This window comes from Trichomycterus rosablanca, chromosome 1 (genome assembly GCF_030014385.1).
Source record: "Trichomycterus rosablanca isolate fTriRos1 chromosome 1, fTriRos1.hap1, whole genome shotgun sequence".
In the NCBI taxonomy this organism is placed as follows: Eukaryota; Metazoa; Chordata; class Actinopteri; order Siluriformes; family Trichomycteridae; genus Trichomycterus; species Trichomycterus rosablanca.
In genome coordinates this window covers 15,768,351-15,792,040 of record NC_085988.1, presented here as the reverse complement: position 1 = coordinate 15,792,040, position 23,690 = coordinate 15,768,351, and the positions used below count along the sequence as shown (strand labels likewise).

Here is a 23,690-nt window from a genome sequence, read left to right as displayed (position 1 = left end):
AACCGGGCGTGGCAGGTGGGCGTGGGTTCGAATCCCCATGCTGTACCCAAGTAGGGGTTACATCAGTGGGCTTTACGATATAGAGTTGGAACGGCGTCGATATCTGAAACTTTCAAAAAATGAATGGAAGAGAATGGAGCCGAAAATCGGGCGTGGCAGGTGGGTGTGGGTTCGAATCCCCATGCCGTACCCAAGTCGGGGTTACATCAGGGGGCTTTACAATTTAGAGTTGGAACGGCGTTGATATCTCGAACTTTCAAAAAATGAATAGAAGTGAATGGAGCTGAAAACCGGGCGTGGCAGGTGGGCGTGGGTTCGAATCCCCATGCTGTACCCAAGTCGGGGTTACATCAGGGGGCTTTACGATATAGAGTTGGAACGGCGTTGATATCTCGAACTTTCAAAAAATGAATGGAAGTGAATGGAGCTGAAAACCGGGCGTGGCAGGTGGGCGTGGGTTCGAATCCCCATGCTGTACCCAAGTCGGGGTTACATCAGTGGGCTTTACGATATAGAGTTGGAACGGCGTTAATATATCGAACTTTTAAAAAATGAATGGAAGTGAATGGGGCCGAAAAACGGGCGTGGCAGGTGGGCGTGGGTTCGAATCCCCATGCTGTATCTGAGTCAGGGTTACATCAGTGGGCTTTACAATTCAGAGTTGGAACGGCGTTGATATCTCAAACTTTCAAAAAATGAATGGAAGTGAATAGGGCCGAAAAACGGGCGTGGCAGGTGGGCATGGGTTCGAATCCCCATGCTGTACCTGAGTCGGGGTTACATCAGGGGGCTTTACAATTTAGAGTTGGAACGGCGTTGATATCTCAAACTTTCAAAAAATGAATGGAAGTGAATGGGGACAAAAACCGGGCGTGGCAGGTGGGTGTGGGTTCGAATCCCCATGCTGTATCTGAGTCGGGGTTACATCAGTGGGCTTTACGATTTAGAGTTGGAACGGCGTCGATATCTCAAACTTTAAAAAAATGAATGGAAGTGAATGGAGCCGAAAATCGGGCGTGGCAGGTGGGTGTGGGTTCGAATCCCCATGCTGTACCCGAGTCGGGGTTACATCAGGGGGCTTTACAATTTAGAGTTGGAACGGCGTTGATATCTCAAACTTTCAAAAAATGAATGGAAGTGAATGGGGACAAAAACCGGGCGTGGCAGGTGGGTGTGGGTTCGAATCCCCATGCTGTATCTGAGTCGGGGTTACATCAGTGGGCTTTACGATATAGAGTTGGAACGGCGTCGATATCTCGAACTTTCAAAAAATGAATGGAAGTGAATGGAGCTGAAAACCGGGCGTGGCAGGTGGGTGTGGGTTCGAATCCCCATGCTGTACCCATGTCGGGGTTACATCAGGGGGCTTTACAATTTAGAGTTGGAACGGCGTCGATATCTCGAACTTTCAAAAAATGAATGGAAGTGAATGGGGCCGAAAAACGGGCGTGGCAGGTGGGTGTGACTTCGAATCCCCATGCTCAGTGGGAAGTGAGCGTATCTAAATGCTGTATGTGATTGGGGTTACATCAGTGGGAAGTGAGCGTATCTAAATGCTGTATAGAAGAGGTACAGTGTGTGTTTGGGGGATGGGGGGGTAAATACTTTATCTTTAAATCCTAGCTCTCGATTTGAGTCGAGGGCGGGTATAGGAAAATCCCATTCTAAAAAAATGAATGGAAGTCAATGGGACCAAAAAACGCTACAAAAGCGGGCGTGGCCGGCGAACGGGCGGGCGGATCGAAAACGTGTATACAAGCGCTCGATTCCCGTATGGGCCGGACGATTTGGCGCTGGAACGGGGTCGATATCTCGAAAACTGCGGACGAAGAAACGCGGACAAAAAACGGGTGGAATAATAATAATAACTAGAGATGTGCATTTCCGGAGAAAATGCGAGTGTGATTGCCGTGTGCTGGTCGGGCGGGAGCGCGTAACCCAATGCTTTATCCAAGTTGGGGTGTCATCAGGGGGCTTTACGATTTAAAATTGGAACGGCGTCGATATCTCGAACTTTCAAAAAATGAATGGAAGTGAATGGAGCCGGAAACCGGGCGTGGCAGGTGGGCGTGGGTTCGAATCCCCATGCTGTACCCATGTTGGGGCGTCATCAGTGGGCTTTACGATATAGAGTTGGAACGGCGTTGTTATCTCGAACTTTCAAAAAATGAATGGAAGTGAATGGGACCAAAAACCGGGCGTGGCAGGTGGGCGTGGGTTCGAATCCCCATGCTGTACCCATGTTGGGGCGTCATCAGTGGGCTTTACGATATAGAGTTGGAACGGCGTTGATATCTCAAACTTTCAAAAAATGAATGGAAGTGAATGGGACCAAAAACCGGGCGTGGCAGGTGGGTGTGGGTTCGAATCCCCATGCTGTATCTGAGTCGGGGTTACATCAGGGGGCTTTACGATATAGAGTTGGAACGGCGTTGATATCTCGAACTTTCAAAAAATGAATGGAAGTGAATGTGGACAAAAACCGGGCGTGGCAGGTGGGTGTGGGTTCGAATCCCCATGCTGTACCTGAGTCGGGGTTACATCAGGGGGCTTTACAATTTAGAGTTGGAACGGTGTTGATATCTCAAACTTTCAAAAAATGAATGGAAGTGAATGGAGCCGAAAAACGGGCGTGGCAGGTGGGTGTGGGTTCGAATCCCCATGCTGTATCTGAGTCGGGGTTACATCAGTGGGCTTTACGATTTAGAGTTGGAACGGCGTTGATATCTCGAACTTTCAAAAAATGAATGGAAGTGAATGGGACCAAAAACCGGGCGTGGCAGGTGGGCGTGGGTTCGAATCCCCATGCTGTATCTGAGTCGGGGTTACATCAGTGGGCTTTACGATTTATAGTTGGAACGGCGTTTATATCTCGAACTTTCAAAAAATGAATGGAAGTGAATGGGACCAAAAACCGGGCGTGGCAGGTGGGCGTGGGTTCGAATCCCCATGCTGTTCCTAACTCGGGGTTACATCAGTGGGCTTTACGATTTAGAGTTGGAACGGCGTCGATATCTCAAACTTTCAAAAAATGAATGGAAGTGAATGGGGCTAAAAACCGGGCGTGGCAGGTGGGTGTGGGTTCGAATCCCCATGCTGTACCTGAGTCGGGGTTACATCAGTGGGCTTTACGATTTAGAGTTGGAACGGCGTCGATATCTCAAACTTTCAAAAAATGAATGGAAGTAAATGGGAACAAAAACCGGGCGTGGCAGGTGGGCGTGGGTTCGAGTCCCCATGCTGTATCTAAGTCGGGGTTACATCAGTGGGCTTTACAATTTAGAGTTGGAACGGCGTCGATATCTCAAACTTTCAAAAAATGAATGGAAGTGAATGGGGCTAAAAACCGGGCGTGGCAGGTGGGTGTGGGTTCGAATCCCCATGCTGTATCTGAGTCGGGGTTACATCAGTGAGCTTTACGATATAGAGTTGGAACAGCGTTGATATCTCAAATTTAAAAAAAATGAATGGAAGTGAATGGGGCTGAAAACCGGGCGTGGCAGGTGGGTGTGGGTTCGAATCCCCATGCTGTATCTGAGTCGGGGTTACATCAGTGAGCTTTACGATATAGAGTCGGAACAGCGTTGATATCTCAAATTTAAAAAAAATGAATGGAAGTGAATGAGGCTGAAAACCGGGCGTGGCAGGTGGGTGTGGGTTCGAATCCTCATGCTGTATCTAAGTCGGGGTTACATCAGTGAGCTTTACGATATAGAGTTGGAACAGCGTTGATATCTCAAATTTAAAAAAAATGAATGGAAGTGAATGAGGCTGAAAACCGGGCGTGGCAGGTGGGTGTGGGTTCGAATCCCCATGCTGTATCTGAGTCGGGGTTACATCAGTGAGCTTTACGATATAGAGTTGGAACGGCGTCGATATCTCAAACTTTCAAAAAATGAATGGAAGTGAATGGGGCTAAAAACCGGGCGTGGCAGGTGGGTGTGGGTTCGAATCCCCATGCTGTATCTGAGTCGGGGTTACATCAGTGAGCTTTACGATTTAGAGTTGAAAGGGCGACATTATCTCAAACTTTCAAAAAATGAATGGAAGTGAATAAAGTCAAAAACCGGGCGTGGCAGGTGGGCGTGGGTTCGAATCCCCATGCTGTATCTGAGTCGGGGTTACATCAGTGAGCTTTACGATATAGAGTTGGAACGGCGTTGATATCTCGAACTTTCAAAAAATGAATGGAAGTGAATGGGGCCGAAAACCGGGCGTGGCAGGTGGGCGTGGGTTCGAATCCCCATGTTGTATCTGAGTCGGGGTTACATCAGTGAGCTTTACGATATAGAGTCGGAACGGCGTCGATATCTCGAACTTTCAAAAAATGAATGGAAGTGAATGGGGACAAAAACCGGGCGTGGCAGGTGGGCGTGGGTTCGAATCCCCATGCTCAGTGGGAAGTGAGCGTATCTAAATGCTGTATGTGAGTGGGGTTACATCAGTGGGAAGTGAGCGTATCTAAATGCTGTATAGAAGAGCTACAGTGTGTGTTTGGGGGACGGGGGGGGTAAATACTTTATCTTTAAATCCTAGCTCTCGATTTGAGTATAGGAAAATCCCATTCTAAAAAATGAATGGAAGTCAATGGGACCAAAAAACGCTACAAAAGCGGGCGTGGCGGGCGAACGCGCGGGCGAATCAAAAAGTTGTATACAAGCGCTCCATTCCCGTATGGGCCGGACCATTTGGCGCTGGAACGGGGTCGATATCTCGAAAACTGCGGGAGGAGAAGCACGGACAAAAAACCGGCAGAATAATAATAATAACTAGAGAGTGCATTTCCGGAGAAAATGCGAGTGTGATTGCCGTGTGCTGGTCGGCGGGCGTGCGCAGGTCGGGGGCGCGCATGCGTTTAGAAGTGGTGCGGTGCGTGGGGTGTGAATACTTTCTCCCAGACAGGCCACTGTATCTGTGCACAAGCTGTGGTGTGAGCACTAGTTCACTCTGGGTGTGTTTGAAAAGCCAAACCTGTAAAAAAATGCATTTCTGCACGTTTGTACTGCTTACAAATCAGTACTCATTCATTTACATGTGATTATCACTGCAGGGGCCATGGTATTGCGCAATCTATGATCGGCTGTGTCTCATTTACAGCTTTCAGGCATAGTGCACTCAGACTTCGGTCCCTCTTTTAGCATTTAGCAATTCCCATTGATTTCAATGCATCCGTTAGCCTTGAAGCTAACGGATATAAATATCTTTGTTTCTGTTGCAGCGCGAACGATATGACGCTCACTGCAAAGTCTAACTGCACTATAATTTCATTCTGTGCAGCGTTTTCATCTTAAAAATCACTAATACTTTAGTTACAGACCAAAATAAGTCAGATTTTTTGGCGGCCGCCATTTTCTATTCTCAGAACGGCCTGAAGATGCCGTCTACGTCATCACGTTGACGTTCTGTGGAAAGCCAAAGGTGTCAAGATTTTTGTCCAAAAATTCGGGCAAAAACGGGCATAAATGCCACACGGATGGGCGTATCCGGATGATTTTTTGGATTTGGGCGCTAATTAATGACCCGGTCGATCAAGGGTTGGAACGGCGTTGATAGCTCGAAATTCATTTCAAAATGAATGGGAGTCAATGGGGAAAAACGGGCACCTTAAAACGGGCACTGTGCCCACAGTGTTGGTTCGATCCAAAAGTTGTATACAAGCGCTCTATTCCCGTATGGGCCGGACGATTTGGCGCTGGAACGGGGTCGATATCTCGAAAACTGCGGGAGAAGAAGCACGGACAAAAAACGGGCAGAATAATAATAATATATTGAAAACGAAAATAACAATAACAATAGTGTGCTTGCATTCTGCAATCACACTAATAATATGACTAACGGATAACAATAGTATGATTGCCTTTAGGCAATCACACTAATAATATGACTAACGGATAACAATAGTATGATTGCCTTTAGGCAATCACACTAATAACTAGAGATGTGCATTTCCTGCAGAAAATGCGAGTGTGATTGCCGTGTGCCGATCGGGCGGGCGCGCGTAACCCAATGCTTTATCCAAGTTGGGGTGTCATCAGTGGGATTTACGATTTAAAATTGAAACGGCGTCGATATCTCGAACTTTAAAAAAATGAATGGAAGTGAATGAGGACAAAAACCGGGCGTGGCAGGTCGGCGTGGGTTCGAATCCCCATGCTGTATCTGAGTCGGGGTTACATCAGTGGGTTTTACGATATAGAGTTGGAACGGCGTTGATATCTCGAACTTTCAAAAAATGAATGGAAGTGAATGGGGACAAAAACTGGGCGTGGCAAGTGGGTGTGGGTTCAAATCCCCATGCTGTACCTTAGTCGGGGTTACATCAGTGGGCTTTACGATATAGAGTTGGAACGGCGTTGATATCTCGAACTTTCAAAAAATGAATGGAAGTGAATGAGGACAAAAACCGGGCGTGGCAGGTGGGTGTGGGTTCGAATCCCCATGCTGTACCTGAGTCGGGGTTACATCAGGTAGCTTTACGATATAGAGTTGGAACGGCGTTGATATCTCGAACTTTCAAAAAATTAATGGAAGTGAATTGGGACAAAAACCGGGCGTGGCAGGTGGGTGTGGGTTCGAATCCCCATGCTGTATCTGAGTCGGGGTTACATCAGGTAGCTTTACGATATAGAGTTGGAACGGCGTTGATATCTCGAACTTTTAAAAAATGAATGGAAGTGAATGGGGACAAAAACCGGGCGTGGCAGGTGGGCATGGGTTCGAATCCCCATGCTGTATCTGAGTCGGGGTTACATCAGTGAGCTTTACGATATAGAGTTGGAATGGCAATGATATCTCAAACTTTCAAAAAATGAATGGAAGTGAATGGGGACAAAAACCGGGCGTGGCAGGTGGGTGTGGGTTCGAATCCCCATGCTGTACCTGAGTCGGGGTTACATCAGGGGGCTTTACGATATAGAGTTGGAACGGCGTTGATATCTCGAACTTTCAAAAAATGAATGGAAGTGAATGGGACCAAAAACCGGGCGTGGCAGGTGGGCGTGGGTTCGAATCCTCATGCTGTATCTGATTCGGGGTTACATCAGTGGGCTTTACGATTTAGAGTTGGAACGGCGTTGATATCTCGAACTTTCAAAAAATGAATGGAAGTAAATGGAGCTGAAAAATGGGCGTGGCAGGTGGGCATGGGTTCGAATCCCCATGTTGTACCCATGTTGGGGTGTCATCAGTGGGCTTTACGATTTAGAGTTGGAACGGTTTTGATATCTCAAACTTTCAAAAAATGAATGGAAGTGAATGGGGACAAAAACCGGGCGTGGCAGGTGGGCGTGGGTTCGAATCCCCATGCTGTATCTGAGTCGGGGTTACATCAGTGAGCTTCACGATATAGAGTTGGAACGGCGTCGATATCTCAAACTTTAAAAAAATGAATGGAAGTGAATGGGGACAAAAACCGGGCGTGGCAGGTGGGCGTGGGGTCGAATCCCCATGCTGTATTTGAGTCGGGGTTACATCAGTGAGCTTTACGATAAAGAGTTGGAACGGCGTCGATATTTCGAACTTTCAAAAAATGAATGGAAGTGAATGGTGACAAAAACCGGGCGTGGCAGGTGGGTGTGGGTTCGAATCCCCATGCTGTACCTGAGTCTTGGTTACATCAGGGGGCTTTATGATATAGAGTTGGAACGGCGTTGATATCTCAAACTTTCAAAAAATGAATGGAAGTGAATGGGACCAAAAACCGGGCGTGGCAGGTGGGTGTGGGTTCGAATCCCCATGCTGTACCCAAGTCGGGGTTACATCAGTGGGCTTTACGATATAGAGTTGGAACGGCGTTGATATCTCGAACTTTCAAAAAATGAATGGAAGTGAATGGAGCCGGAAAATGGGCGTGGCAGGTGGGCATGGGTTCGAATCCCCATGCTGTATCTGAGTCGGGGTTACATCAGTGGGCTTTACGATATAGAGTTGTAACGGCGTTGATATATCGAACTTTCAAAAAATGAATAGAAGTGAATGGGACCAAAAACCGGGCGTGGCAGGTGGGTGTGGGTTCGAATCCCCATGCTGTACCCAAGTTGGGGTTACATCAGTGGGTTTTCCGATTTAGAGTTGGAACGGCGTTGATATCTCGAACTTTCAAAAAATGAATGGAAGTGAATGGAGCCGAAAATCGGGCGTGGCAGGTGGGTGTGGGTTCGAATCCCCATGCTGTACCCGAGTCGGGGTTACATCAGGGGGCTTTACAATTTAGAGTTGGAACGGCGTTGATATCTCGAACTTTCAAAAAATGAATGGAAGTGAATGGGACCAAAAACCGGGCGTGGCAGGTGGGTGTGGGTTCGAATCCCCATGCTGTACCCATGTCGGGGTTACATCAGGGGGCTTTACAATTTAGAGTTGGAACGGCGTTGATATCTCGAACTTTCAAAAAATGAATGGAAGTGAATGGGGCTGAAAACCGGGCGTGGCAGGTGGGTGTGGGTTCGAATCCCCATGCTGTACCTATGTCGGGGTTACATCAGGGGGCTTTACAATTTAGAGTTGGAACGGCGTCGATATCTCGAACTTTCAAAAAATGAATGGAAGTGAATGGGGCCGAAAAACGGGCGTGGCAGGTGGGTGTGAGTTCGAATGCCCATGCTCAGTGGGAAGTGAGCGTATCTAAATGTTGTATGTGAGTGGGGTTACATCAGTGGGAAGTGAGCGTATCTAAATGCTGTATAGAAGAGCTACAGTGTGTGTTTGGTGGATGGGGGGGTAAATACTTTATCTTTAAATCCTAGCTCTCGATTTGAGTCGAGGGCGGGTATAGGAAAATCCCATTCTAAAAAAATGAATGGAAGTCAATGGGACCAAAAAACGCTACAAAAGCGGGCGTGGCTGGCGAACGGGCGGGCGGATCGAAAACGTGTATACAAGCGCTCGATTCCCGTATGGGCCGGACGATTTGGCGCTGGAACGGGGTCGATATCTCGAAAACTGCGGACGAAGAAACGCGGACAAAAAACGGGTGGAATAATAATAATAACTAGAGATGTGCATTTCCGGAGAAAATGCGAGTGTGATTGCCGTGTGCCGGTCGGGCGGGCGCGTATCCTAATGCTTTATCCAACTCGGGGTGTCATCAGTGGGCTTTACGATTTAGAATTGGAACGGCGTCGATATCTCGAACTTTCAAAAATTGAATGGAAGTGAATGGGGACAAAAACCGGGCGTGGCAGTTGGGCGTGGGTTCGAATTCCCATGCTGAATCTGAGTCGGGGTTACATCAGTGAGCTTTACGATATAGAGTCGGAACGGCGTCGATATCTTGAACTTTCAAAAAATGAATGGAAGTGAATGGGGACAAAAACCGGGCGTGGCAGGTGGGTGTGGGTTCGAATCCCCATGCTGTATCTAAGTCGGGGTTACATCAGTGAGCTTTACGATATAGAGTTGGAACGGCGTCGATATCTCGAACTTTCAAAAAATGAATGGAAGTGAATGGGGACAAAAACCGGGCGTGGCAGGTGGGCGTGGGGTCGAATCCCCATGCTGTATCTGAGTCCGGGTTACATCAGTGAGCTTTACGATATAGAGTTGGAACGGCGTCGATATCTCAAACTTTCAAAAAATGAATGGAAGTGAATGGGGCCGAAAACCGGGCGTGGCAGGTGGGTGTGGGTTCAAATCCCCATGCTGTATCTGAGTCGGGGTTACATCAGTGAGCTTTACGATATAGAGTTGGAACGGCGTTGATATCTCGAACTTTCAAAAAATGAATGGAAGTGAATGGGGCCGAAAACCGGGCGTGGCAGGTGGGCGTGGGTTCGAATCCCCATGCTGTACCCCAGTCGGGGTTACATCAGTGGGCTTTACGATTAAGAGTTGGAACGGCGTTGATATCTCGAACTTTCAAAAAATGAATGGAAGTGAATGGAACAGAAAAACCGGGCGTGGCAGGTGGGCGTGGGTTCGAATCCCCATGCTGTATCTGAGTCGGGGTTACATCAGGGGGCTTTACGATTTAGAGTTGGAACGGTGTCGATATCTCGAACTTTCAAAAAATGAATGGAAGTGAATGGGGACAAAAACCGGGCGTGGCAGGTGGGCGCGGGTTCGAATCCCCGGGCTGTATCTGAGTCGGGGTAACATCAGTGAGCTTTACGATATAGAGTTGGAACGGCGTTGATATCTCGAACTTTCAAAAAATGAATGGAAGTGAATGGGGCCGAAAACCGGGCGTGGCAGGTGGGCGTGGGTTCGAATCCCCATGTTGTATCTGAGTCGGGGTTACATCAGTGGGCTTTATGATTTAGAGTTGGAACGGCGTCGATATCTCGAACTTTCAAAAAATGAATGGAAGTGAATGGAGCAGAAAAAACGGGCGTGGCAGGTGGGCATGGGTTTGAATCCCCATGCTGTATCTTAGTCGGGGTTACATCAGTGGGCTTTACGATATAGAGTTGGAACGGCGTTGATATCTCGAACTTTCAAAAAATGAATAGAAGTGAATGGGGCTGAAAACCGGGCGTGGCAGTTGGGCGTGGGTTCGAATCCCCATGCTGTACCCAAGTAGGGGTTACATCAGTGGACTTTACGATTTAGAGTTGGAACGGCGTTGATATCTCAAACTTTCAAAAAATGAATGGAAGTGAATGGGGCTGAAAACCGGGCGTGGCAGGTGGGCGTGGGTTCGAATCCCCATGCTGTATCTGAGTCGGGGTTACATCAGTGAGCTTTACGATATAGAGTTGGAACGGCGTTGATATCTCGAACTTTCAAAAAATGAATGGAAGTGAATGGGGACAAAAACCGGGCGTGGCAGGTGGGTGTGGGTTCGAATCCCCATGCTGTATCTGAGTCGGGGTTACATCAGTGAGCTTTACGATATAGAGTTGGAACGGCGTTGATATCTCGAACTTTCAAAAAATGAATGGAAGTGAATGGGGACAAAAACCGGGCGTGGCAGGTGGGCGTGGGTTCGAATCCCCATGCTGTATCTGAGTCGGGGTTACATCAGTGAGCTTTACGATATAGAGTTGGAACGGCGTTGATATCTCGAACTTTCAAAAAATGAATGGAAGTGAATGGGGACAAAAACCGGGCGTGGCAGGTGGGCGTGGGTTCGAATCCCCATGCTCAGTGGGAAGTAAGCGTATCTAAATGCTGTATGTGAGTGGGGTTACATCAGTGGGAAGTGAGCGTATCTAAATGCTGTATAGAAGAGCTACAGTGTGTGTTTGGGGGACGGGGGGGGTAAATACTTTATCTTTAAATCCTAGCTCTCGATTTGAGTATAGGAAAATCCCATTCTAAAAAATGAATGGAAGTCAATGGGACCAAAAAACGCTACAAAAGCGGGCGTGGCGGGCGAACGCGCGGGCGTATCAAAAAGTTGTATACAAGCGCTCCATTCCCGTATGGGCCGGACGATTTGGCGCTGGAACGGGGTCGATATCTCGAAAACTGCGGGAGGAGAAGCACGGACAAAAAACCGGCAGAATAATAATAATAACTAGAGAGTGCATTTCCGGAGAAAATGCGAGTGTGATTGCCGTGTGCTGGTCGGCGGGCGTGCGCAGGTCGGGGGCGCGCATGCGTTTAGAAGTGGTGCGGTGCGTGGGGTGTGAATACTTTCTCCCAGACAGGCCACTGTATCTGTGCACAAGCTGTGGTGTGAGCACTAGTTCACTCTGGGTGTGTTTGAAAAGCCAAACCTGTAAAAAAATGCATTTCTGCACGTTTGTACTGCTTACAAATCAGTACTCATTCATTTACATGTGATTATCACTGCAGGGGCCATGGTATTGCGCAATCTATGATCGGCTGTGTCTCATTTACAGCTTTCAGGCATAGTGCACTCAGACTTCGGTCCCTCTTTTAGCATTTAGCAATTCCCATTGATTTCAATGCATCCGTTAGCCTTGAAGCTAACGGATATAAATATCTTTGTTTCTGTTGCAGCGCGAACGATATGACGCTCACTGCAAAGTCTAACTGCACTATAATTTCATTCTGTGCAGCGTTTTCATCTTAAAAATCACTAATACTTTAGTTACAGACCAAAATAAGTCAGATTTTTTGGCGGCCGCCATTTTCTATTCTCAGAACGGCCTGAAGATGCCGTCTACGTCATCACGTTGACGTTCTGTGGAAAGCCAAAGGTGTCAAGATTTTTGTCCAAAAATTCGGGCAAAAACGGGCATAAATGCCACACGGATGGGCGTATCCGGATGATTTTTTGGATTTGGGCGCTAATTAATGACCCGGTCGATCAAGGGTTGGAACGGCGTTGATAGCTCGAAATTCATTTCAAAATGAATGGGAGTCAATGGGGAAAAACGGGCACCTTAAAACGGGCACTGTGCCCACAGTGTTGGTTCGATCAAAAAGTTGTATACAAGCGCTCTATTCCCGTATGGGCCGGACGATTTGGCGCTGGAACGGGGTCGATATCTCGAAAACTGCGGGAGAAGAAGCACGGACAAAAAACGGGCAGAATAATAATAATATATTGAAAACGAAAATAACAATAACAATAGTGTGCTTGCATTCTGCAATCACACTAACTAGAGAGTGCATTTCCGGAGAAAATGCGAGTGTGATTGCCGTGTGCCGGTCGGCGGGCGTGCGCAGGTCGGGGGCGCGCATGCGTTTAGAAGTGGTGCGGTGCGTGGGGTGTGAATACTTTCTCCCAGACAGGCCACTGTATCTGTGCACAAGCTGTGGTGTGAGCACTAGTTCACTCTGGGTGTGTTTGAAAAGCCAAACCTGTAAAAAAATGCATTTCTGCACGTTTGTACTGCTTACAAATCAGTACTCATTCATTTACATGTGATTATCACTGCAGGGGCCATGGTATTGCGCAATCTATGATCGCCTGTGTCTCATTTACAGATTTCAGGCATAGTGCACTCAGACTTCGGTCCCTCTTTTAGCATTTAGCAATTCCCATTGATTTCAATGCATCCGTTAGCCTTGAAGCTAACGGATATAAATATCTTTGTTTCTGTTGCAGCGCGAACGATATGACGCTCACTGCAAAGTCTAACTGCACTATAATTTCATTCTGTGCAGCGTTTTCATCTTAAAAATCACTAATACTTTAGTTACAGACCAAAATAAGTCAGATTTTTTGGCGGCCGCCATTTTCTATTCTCAGAACGGCCTGAAGATGCCGTCTACGTCATCACGTTGACGTTCTGTGGAAAGCCAAAGGTGTCAAGATTTTTGTCCAAAAATTCGGGCAAAAACGGGCATAAATGCCACACGGATGGGCGTATCCGGATGATTTTTTGGATTTGGGCGCTAATTAATGACCCGGTCGATCAAGGGTTGGAACGGCGTTGATAGCTCGAAATTCATTTCAAAATGAATGGGAGTCAATGGGGAAAAACGGGCACCTTAAAACGGGCACTGTGCCCACAGTGTTGGTTCGATCAAAAAGTTGTATACAAGCGCTCTATTCCCGTATGGGCCGGACGATTTGGCGCTGGAACGGGGTCGATATCTCGAAAACTGCGGGAGAAGAAGCACGGACAAAAAACGGGCAGAATAATAATAATATATTGAAAACGAAAATAACAATAACAATAGTGTGCTTGCATTCTGCAATCACACTAATAAGAAGAAACATCATAACAAAAATAATAATAATTATCATTGTTATTATTGTTATTATTGCCTGTACCTGTGAAATCAGTCGTGAGAACATCGCAGTTACTTTAACTCAGGTATAATGATTTCGTACTGTATTTAATACTCATCTGGAATGTTGCAGTAATTTGAGGCGTTTCCTTAGATTCTATATTTTATTAGGAGCTGCTATTATGTGATGGAAACCAGGAATTTACCAAGAATCATATAAAGTGTTGACTTAATAATTACAAACCCCACCCGTAAATGACATAAAAACATTAAAAATGAAGAACAACACACTCAGACCAGCAGAAAAGTGGAGAACATCTCTGTTAAAGTTTATTTGGTTTTAAACGGCGTTGTGGTTAGCTTACAGCTACAGTAATGTTGTTGTTGGATCTGATGGGATGGGTGAGGTGCGATGGGCTGAACGATTGGATTTTGGCTGGAACTTTCGCCTGGGGCTTTAAGTTGGGCAAGACCGCCAGTGTTGACAGCTTGTTGGAAAGAGGATTATATTACAGTAATGATGTGTTTGTTTATTCTAGTGAGAAGTGTGAAGAACCAGCCCTCGTACCTCGCTGATCGACTCTACAAAGCCATGAAGGTACTGAGACGTTTAATGTCATATAATAATATTTATGTACTATTTTGGACCTGTGGGAACGCACAATTGAATTTATTATTAATGATTTGTACCATGGACCAATTCTACTTGCAACACTACCATGCATAACAGTAGGTACAGCATTGTTTGGATTAAATGCCTTATATTATCACCTATAAAAGTAATTCTGTAAATGTACCCAAATAACTTAATCCTAGTTTTTTCTGGATTACCCAACCTTTATATCTAAATCTAGTCATTTCCGATTCCCGATTGTAAAACCGCTGTGGCTTGCACAGCCTTTGATCTGATCAAAGAGAGCCAGATCACCACACACCCCCTTCTACACATGTTCAATCTGGGGCCGCTTCTTATCACCTGCTAGAGTTGGGTTCACACACAGAGCCACACTAAGCTCTATGTGTCAATGTGACACCCCACCCACGGTAGTACACAGACCATCCCAGAGTTTGCACACATCTGCAGCGAAAAGAGACCCCGTCCAACCTTTCCTCCCTCAAACACGGCCAGAGATGGAAAGCTACAACCGGTGCACTTCCGGTTACTAGTCCAGTATCTTAACTGCTGAGCAACGACTTCCCTTCTAATGTAAAAAAAACTCTTAAAACCTTGTTTTTACTTCATTATTGGTGATTATGTGTAGATGGATGGTAAAATGGCAATCATATCTGTTCATAATTTAATCCACAAAACAAGAAATTGCTCAAAACATCAGTGGGTCTGGATACTTTGTGAATCCACTGCTGATTTTCACAAATAACTTGCTCTTTGCAGGTCTTACCAGAATATCTCTAGTCTAGTCTAGTAAAAACTTTGATTGGGCCAATTCAAAGTCACTCCCTCAATAACAACAAGCCATTTAGATCCTGATATAGCAAAGCACTTTAACGTCATCACACTACCACAACCATGTTCAACTGTTAGTGTGATGATCTTACTAAGCAATACAATTCACCTGCAGATTTGTTTGTTTGTTTATTTATTAAGATTATAACGTCATGTTTTACACTCTTTGGTTACATGACAGAAATGGTAGTTACTCGTTACACAAGATTGATCAATTCGAACACACATGGACAATTTTGTATCTCCAATTCACTTCACTTGCATGTCTTTGGACTGTGGGAGGAAACCGGAGCACCCAGAGGAAACCCATGCAAAGTTCACACAAAAGGGACCTGGACCGCCCCACCTGGGGATCGAATCCAGGACCTTCTTGCTGTGAGGCGACAGTGCTACCCACTTTGCCACAGTGCTGCCCCAATTAACCCAGAAGGTTTGGGAATTTGTTAGTTGTTTCTTTTAATAAAGAACAATGGCTTGTGCTGTGGTTTAGTTAAGTCCTAAAGCCTTAGACATGATTTTTGTAACCTCTTCTGGACCTGCCTTAGATACTGGCAAAGTGTTCCTGTAGAAGATTTAAGGTGGCTGCTGGATTTTAATGGTAGTTTTCCAAGATAAGTAAGATTACTTAAAGTTGGTGATCTGGTCAATTGAGTAAGCAATGGGGGCTTTCGTTTTGACAAGGGTGAAGGTATTTTCTTAATTTTGTGTTGTTTTTAAAAGCTCGGGTGGATCAGTGGTCTAATGCGCCAGCCTAACACCAAGATCTCAAGCTCTCGAGTTTAAATTAGACTGGGCAGTTGTAGCCTAGTGGTTATAGTACTGGACTAGTAATTTGAATCACTGGTTCAAGCCCAATCTCTGCCAGGTTGCCACTGTTGGGCCCTTGAGCAAGGCCCTTAACCCTCAACTGCTTAGACAATATACTGTCACAGCACTGTGGATAAAATGTCTGCTAAATATCAAAAATGTTAAATATTTAAATCTCAGCTGTGCTATCAACCTGTCGAGGTGATTAACAGGAGGGAGGGTTGACAGGGTTCCTGTTGCAAATGCGACCTTTGCTGGCTGGTCAATGTTCCTGCATGGGGGGTGGATGATTCGCAGAAGAGCATAGTGTAGCTTTCCATATGCCTTACGACTCTCTGTGTGACTCCACCTCTTGCAGGTGAAACATGGTTTCTCACGACTGCATGCTTGCTGGAGGGGTTGTGTGATGGTCTGCGGCTCTCGATAGTCAAAGAACGGGTGGTTTGAGCAGCAGACAACAGAGGACTTGCAAATGGGAAACAACTAAATTGGGAGAAAGGCAGAGGCCATTAAATATGCAAATGTGTTTCTGTCTCCAGGGCTTGGGTACGGACGACCGAGCCTTGATCCGCATCATGGTGTCTCGCTCTGAGGTCGACCTCTTCAACATCCGGAAGGAGTTCAAGGAGACGCACGACACGTCCCTGCATGAGTTCATCCAGGTAGAGGCTCTGGTCGTAAGTGTTCCCGTCCATCCCGTTTCTGTTTGTGTGTGTGATTGTGTTATCTGTGTGTGAATGAATACGTGTGTGTGTGTGTGAACGTCCTGTGCTGCGTGTGAACATCATGAACATCGCACATCCTCTTTTGATTGGGGTGGAGGGGAACGCTGTGCAGGTTTCTGCGGTTTGTGCGCTCAGCTCAGCTGTTTAGGAATTTCCCTCTGCGCTTGACTTCCTCTCAGCGTGCAACACTTGATTGGTACACTGCTCTCAGACAGGAAGTAACAGGTCTATACCGGCTTAACCAGCAAAACTCCCTTTGAAGATAAATAATAACCTGCGTTCGATGTATTTAAAACCGATAGGTCGTGAAAGTGTGCAAACATGAACTGTAGTGCTGCTGTTTCAGGACTGGTTCAGGTCTGCTGGAAAAATAAGAGGTTAGAAACAAACAATTCTGATGATTCAAGACGTAATTGTGGGGCAGTTGCACTGCCAGGTTGCCACTGTTGGGCCCCTGAGCAAGGCCTTTAACCCTCAATTGCTTAGAAAATATACACCGATCAGTCATAACATTAAGAACCACCTCCTTGTTTCTACACTTACTGTTCATTTTATCAGCTCCACTTACCATATAGAAGCACTTTGTAGTTGTACAATTACTAACTGTAGTCCACCTGTTTCTCTACATACTTTGTTAGCCTGCTTTCACTCTGTTCTTCAGTGGTCAGGACCCCCACAGGACCACTACAGAGCAGGTATTATTTAGGTGGTGGATCATTCTCAGCACTGCCGTTATAATGACATGATGGTGGTGTGTTAGTGTGTGTTGTGCTGGTATAAGTGGATCAGACACAGCAGTGCTGCTGGAGTTTTTAAATACCGTGTCCACTCACTGTCCACTCTATTAGACACTCCTACCTAGTTGGTCCACCTTGTAGATGTGAAGTCAGAGACGATCGCTCATCTATTGCTGCTGTTTGAGTTGGTCGTCTTCTAGACCTTCATCAGTGGTCACAGGATGCTGCCCACGGGGCGCCGTTGGCTGGATGTTTTTGGTTGGTGGACTATTCTCAGTCTAGCAGTGACAGTGAGGTGTTTAAAAACTCCATCAGTGCTTCTGTGTCTTATCCACTCATACCAGCACAACACACACTAACACACCACCACCATGTCAGTGTCACTGCAGTGCTGAGAATGATCCACCACCCAAATAGTACCTGCTCTGTGGTGGTCCTGTGGGGGTCCTGACCATTGAAGAACAGCATGAAAGGGGACTAACAGCGCATGCAGAGAAACAGATGGACTACAGTCAGTAATTGTAGAACTACAAAGTGCTTCTATATGGTAAGTGGAGCTGATAAAATGGACAGTGAGTGTAGGTGTAGGTTTTAATCTTATGGCTGATCGGTGTACTGTCACAGTACTGTAAGCAGTGAAGGTCTGTTACTCTAATCTGACCACATTTTTCAGTAACGAGTAATCTAACGCGTTACTATATCCAATCCAGTAATCAGATTAAAGTTACTTATCCAAGTTACTGTGCGTTACTATTTTTGTCATTTTCCTTAGTAAAAAGATATATTTTTGCTTTCTTCTTGCGTCTCGGGGAGTGACGTCTGGCCTATGCGACAGTGAAGTCATGGGCTGCGTCCGGAATCGGTTACTTACAGAGTGTGCACTAGATTGGAGGAAGTGTGCACTACTCGGCCAACGCCGAGTGATGACGTGGGGACGTGATGACGTAATATCACCATGGTTACAGACTCATTACAAATCCCACTCGCCAAAATGTAGGATATTTATCGTCTTTTTGTTATTTATTTGTCTTTAAAAATGTTATTTTATTTATCTTACTTACACTTGTGAACAGAGGACTCCGTTTTCCACGTCTTTCTTGTTTCTTATTCCGCTTCAATCGCCTACGCAGCTCCAGTTGCATTATGGGATACATTAGCGGACCGCATTATATAACTAATAAAGTAACTTGTAATCTAACTTAGTTACTTTTAAAATCAAGTAATCCATAAAGTAACTAAGTTACTTTTTAAAGGAGTAATCAGTAATCAGTAATCAGATTACTTTTTCAAGGTAACTATGCCATCACTGACTGTGTCACTTTGGATAAAAGCGTCTGCTAAATACTGAAACTGTAAATGTAAACAGAAGATCTCCTGAGGCTCAAAATTCCAGATCATAGGGCAGTTGTAGCTTAGTGGTTAAGCTACTGGACTAGTAATTAGAAGGTTGCCTGTTCTATCCCCACCACTGCCAGGTTGCCACTGTTGGGCCCTTGAGCAAGACCAATAACTCTTAATTGCTTAGATTGTTTACTGTCACAACTACAAGTCACTTTGGAGGAAGTGTCAGAGTGGTGTCAACTTCCACTCAACAAAATCCCACGATGCATCACTATATGGCCAAAAGTATGTGGACACCTGACGAGAAGCTTGTTGGACGCTCCATTTTAAAAACATATGGAGTTTAAAAATCATATTGAGTCGCCTCCCCCCAATGCAGCTGTAACAACCTCCACTAAGGCCCAGTAAGAATGCTTTCCACCAGGTTACAGAATGTGTGGGGATTTGTGGCCGTTCAGTCTGAGTAGGCTTGCCAGTTGACGTTCCAATTCATCCCAAAAGTCAAAGTTTTAGTGGTGTTGAGGTCTTCGACATCAAACCTGTCAAAAGCTATCTACCTTATTCATGCAGAAGGTTAGGGCTGGGCGGTATATCGTAAATATTGATATAATCGATATTAATTTTTACACAATGTTGAAAATGACCGTATTCGATATATTGAGTATACGTAGAATACACAGATTACCATTTGAAAACGTTTAAAACATAGCATAAACACTTTCCTATATGAGTGGGTATGAGTGGGTGGGCACGTGCTCGCACACACATGGAAACTGAATCACTGAGTCAACGAGTCAGAAACGACTCTTTTCAAACTTATGATTCATTGGAATCGAATCAGGGAGCCGTGCTCTTATCTATGGTAAAGATTCATTCCTCTTGCTAACTGTCTTTCAGTTCATATGTTGAACAGATTCAGATGTGTAAACCAATCAGAGCTTCTGAATTCAGGTTTTGGGTAGAATTTTAATCTCTCTCTTCATTGGTTGTTAGTCATAAGCACGACAAGCCAAACATTTAATAGTTCATAGAATAAAACCAAGCAGCATGTCAAACAAACACCAGAGTCTGTTTTTCCTATTGTAAGTGCATGCCTGGTTTGGGCAGGCGCTAATTAGCACTGTGCAATAAATTTTAATGAGCAGGAACCTTTGCAATATTAACCAAGTAACCTGAGATCATGGAATTACCTGGTATTTTAAGTCCTATAGAGCTAAAACCAAATAAAAGTGGTGGCCAAAATAATGGAAACAAAGTAACACATGAAAGACACAAAACATCCGCAGCACACAACAGAGAAAGTGAATAGAGCAGGGATAGTGCAAAACTGAGAACTGGTCATTACAATATGAGGGGCTGCTCCAGCCAGCTACTAAGATTATGAATTTACCTGCCGTTTGGAGTCCCATACAGCTAAAACCAGTGCAGCATTGCAAAAAGCCAACATACCAAACACCATTGACATGAACTCTAGTCAACCAGACAAACTGTGTTTGTGAAAGTTTGGCTTTAATGAATTATGCTATGGTGTTGTATTAAATTGAATTAATATTCTCCTTACTGTACCATGGCATGGACAAAAACAGAAATCGCAAATAATTGAGGTGGCCAAAATAATGGAAACAGAGTAACAAATAAAAAAACAAAACATCTACAGCACACAACAGAGAAAGTGAATAGAACAGGGATAGTGCAGAACTGAGAACTAGTCATAACAATGTGACAGGCTGCTCCAGCCATCTACTAAGATTATGAATTAACCTGGCGTTTGGCAACATACCAAACACCACTGACATATAGTCTAGTCAACCAGACACTGTGTTTCAGTTTGACCTAGAAACACAAGGAAGGTGCATCCTGGTAATATAGTGAAAGTTTGGCTTTAATGCATTACGCTGTTCTCTGTAACGTGGCATGGACAGTTGTAACTCAGGGGGTTAATGTACTGAACTAGTAATCAGTAGAATGCTGGTTTCAGGCCCTTAAACCACACCCTTAATATATTATTGCTTTGATTTTATTTGGTCACAATTGTAAGTGGAACACAACCATGGACTTTTTTATATTTACAGTATTTTGCAGGTGATTATTCCAAGATACCAAATACAATGCAACTCGGAAGTGATTAGGCTTGAAACAGCGACACTCCAACCAATAGACTAGTGCTTTAACTGCTAAGTTATTACTGCCTTGTTATATGTTTTTGGCATCAATTCAGTACATTTAAATTGGGATAAGAATGTTGCTAAATGCAAAGTTGGTGGGTATAAACCCTTGTTACATGCTAGGAACATCAGCATTGCAGCTCTAGTTGTAACAGGGCGGCCAGGGCGGGTCGTGCCTCAGTATTAAAGCGCATAGTGAAGCCTGACACCTGCAAGAATAAAAAATACTGTTCTAAAAGGCGATCAATGAAAAATGGAAACTGCAAATGAATGAGGTGGCCAAATTAATAAAAAACAAAAGTAACAAATGAAAGACACAAAAACATCTGCAGCCCGAAACAGAGAAAGTGAATAAAACAGGGATAGTGCAGAACTGAGAACTGGTCATTACAATATGACAGCCTGTTTCAGCCATGTGATAGGGAACCCCTTAGAACCAGCTGGGACTGGCAATGCAACTGGTGCAGCCCCCACAAAGACGGAGACGGATAGTCATAATGCCTCTTAGGCAGTCCACTTTCACAGGATGGTTTCACTGTGGCTTCCCAGAAAGAAATAAGTATGTTGCCATTGCACACCAGCAGAAAACTGGACCACAGCAAGCCCAGAATTACGGCTTCATAGAAATGAGAAATCGCAGGTTTACCAACAGAGGAGCTGGCAAGTGTGCGAGTAAGAAACCACTGTATATAGAAGAACTTCCACCTGGAGCAAATTAACTCTCATGATGTGCAGGTGAGCGTCAGTTGAGAGACCGATACATCAGTCATCTGCGCCTCTGTGTCCCCTCTGCTGGCCAAAATGGCTACACAGAAGGACATGACTCAGCGTGGCTCACCGCTGAACTACTTTAGCAGCTGCCACTTTACACTAGTACAAAATTAGAGAAGTGAACATTCTCTTACTGGCAATACAACTCGACTGAGTGACTAATTTACATGTTAAATAGATCATTCTGTTCAAATTACAAACCAGTTCAAATACGAATATCAGACATCAGTAAACGCATCATTACTGTAATAATACTAACCCTGCCCCACTTGCAGCTTTATGCATTAACAATTCCCTCATGTCTAAATATGTTTTATTTGTAAACTGATGCTGTTTTGGGGCTATATTATTATAAAGGTGCTGTTGTTGTAATGAATTTCTTCACTGAGCATGGTTTATTGTTGTGCTTGCAGGGAGACACATCCGGGGATTACCGTAAAACCCTGCTAATACTCTGCGGTGGTGAGGATTAGGAGTCTGAGCCATGTTTGTGCTTGCAGACACTACACTGTGATCCAGTCTCCAAGTTCAGCGTGCTATGACTGCCGTCGCCACACTCATGCCAAAGCTGATGACCTTTGACTCCTCGTTCCCTGCCCCGCCCCGGTCACTGTGTCTTGTGAATGATTTTTTTATTTTTTACTGTTACAGTTATGGCTTCATTTTAATGAATGATATGGTGAATTACCAGGTATGGAAACGGCTCCATCATTACTGATTATTATAGAATCTCAGAATGATTTGAAGTAGAAGTGTACTGGAATAAAAGATCTGAACCTGCTGGTGTCTCTCGTGTCACAGTTTATCATTTTAAATATTGGTAAAGCAAATCTATCAAGCTTTACATAAAGACTTTATGCATGAGAGTGAATCTTTCATTCTTGATTCTTGAAAGGTTTGTGAAAAACAATGTCCATGCATCTATTCGTCCATCTATCTATCCATTCATTCATCCATCTATTTATCCATCCATCTATTCATCTATCCATTCATTCATCCATCTATTTATCCATCCATCTATTCATCCATCTATCCATTCATTTATCCATCTATTTATCCATCCATCTATTCATCCATCCATCTATCCATTCATCCATCCATCTATCCATTCATTCATCCATCTATTTATCCATCCATCTATTCATCCATCCATCTATCCATTCATTCATCCATCTATTTATCCATCCATCTATCCATTCATTCATCCATCCATCTATTCATCTACCCATTCATTCATCCATCCATCTATCCATTCATTCATCCATCTATTTATCCATCCATCTATTCATCTATCCATTCATTCATCCATCTATTTATCCATCCATCTATTCATCCATCTATCCATTCATTCATCCATCTATTTATCCATCCATCTATTCATCCATCCATCTATCCATTCATCCATCCATCTATCCATTCATTCATCCATCTATTTATCCATCCATCTATTCATCCATCCATCTATCCATTCATTCATCCATCTATTTATCCATCCATCTATCCATTCATTCATCCATCCATCTATTCATCTACCCATTCATTCATCCATCCATCTATCCATTCATTCATCCATCTATTCATCCATCCATCTATCCATTCATCCATACATACATACAGTGTATCACAAAAGTGAGTACACCCCTCACATTTCTGCAAATATTTTATTACATCTTTTCATGGGACAACACTATAGACATGAAACTTGAATATAACTTAGAGTAGTCAGTGTACAGCCTGTATAGCAGTGTAGATTTACTGTCTTCTGAAAATAACTCAACACACAGCCATTAATGTCTAAATGGCTGGCAACATAAGTGAGTACACCCCACAGTGAACATGTCCAAATTGTGCCCAAAGTGTCAATATTTTGTGTGACCACCATTATTATCCAGCACTGCCTTAACCCTCCTGGGCATGGAATTCACCAGAGCTGCACAGGTTGCTACTGGAATCGTCTTCCACTCCTCCATGATGACATCACGGAGCTGGTGGATGTTAGACACCTTGATCTCCTCCACCTTCCACTTGAGGATGTGCCACAGGTGCTCAATTGGGTTTAGTCCATCACCTTTACCTTCAGCTTCCTCAG

The 23,690-nt window shown here is 44.7% G+C and overlaps 1 protein-coding gene across 2 annotated transcripts in view; it reads left to right on the top strand.

Annotated features, from left to right (window-relative positions):
* anxa6 (annexin A6) overlaps positions 1 to 22,381 on the top strand; it is a 92,633-nt gene extending 70,252 nt beyond the window's left edge. The window contains exons 23-25 of one of the 2 annotated variants that reach the window (XM_062985938.1): positions 14,130 to 14,188; positions 16,402 to 16,524; positions 22,015 to 22,381. In XM_062985938.1, coding sequence (XP_062842008.1) covers positions 14,130 to 14,188; positions 16,402 to 16,524; positions 22,015 to 22,074 — 242 coding nt within the window. In that variant the 3' untranslated portion in view covers positions 22,075 to 22,381. Of the gene's footprint in view, positions 1 to 14,129; positions 14,189 to 16,401; positions 16,540 to 22,014 lie in introns of both variants that reach the window. The other variant, XM_062985855.1, reaches the window with a different exon arrangement.
* Positions 22,382 to 23,690: the final 1,309 nt, after the last annotated feature.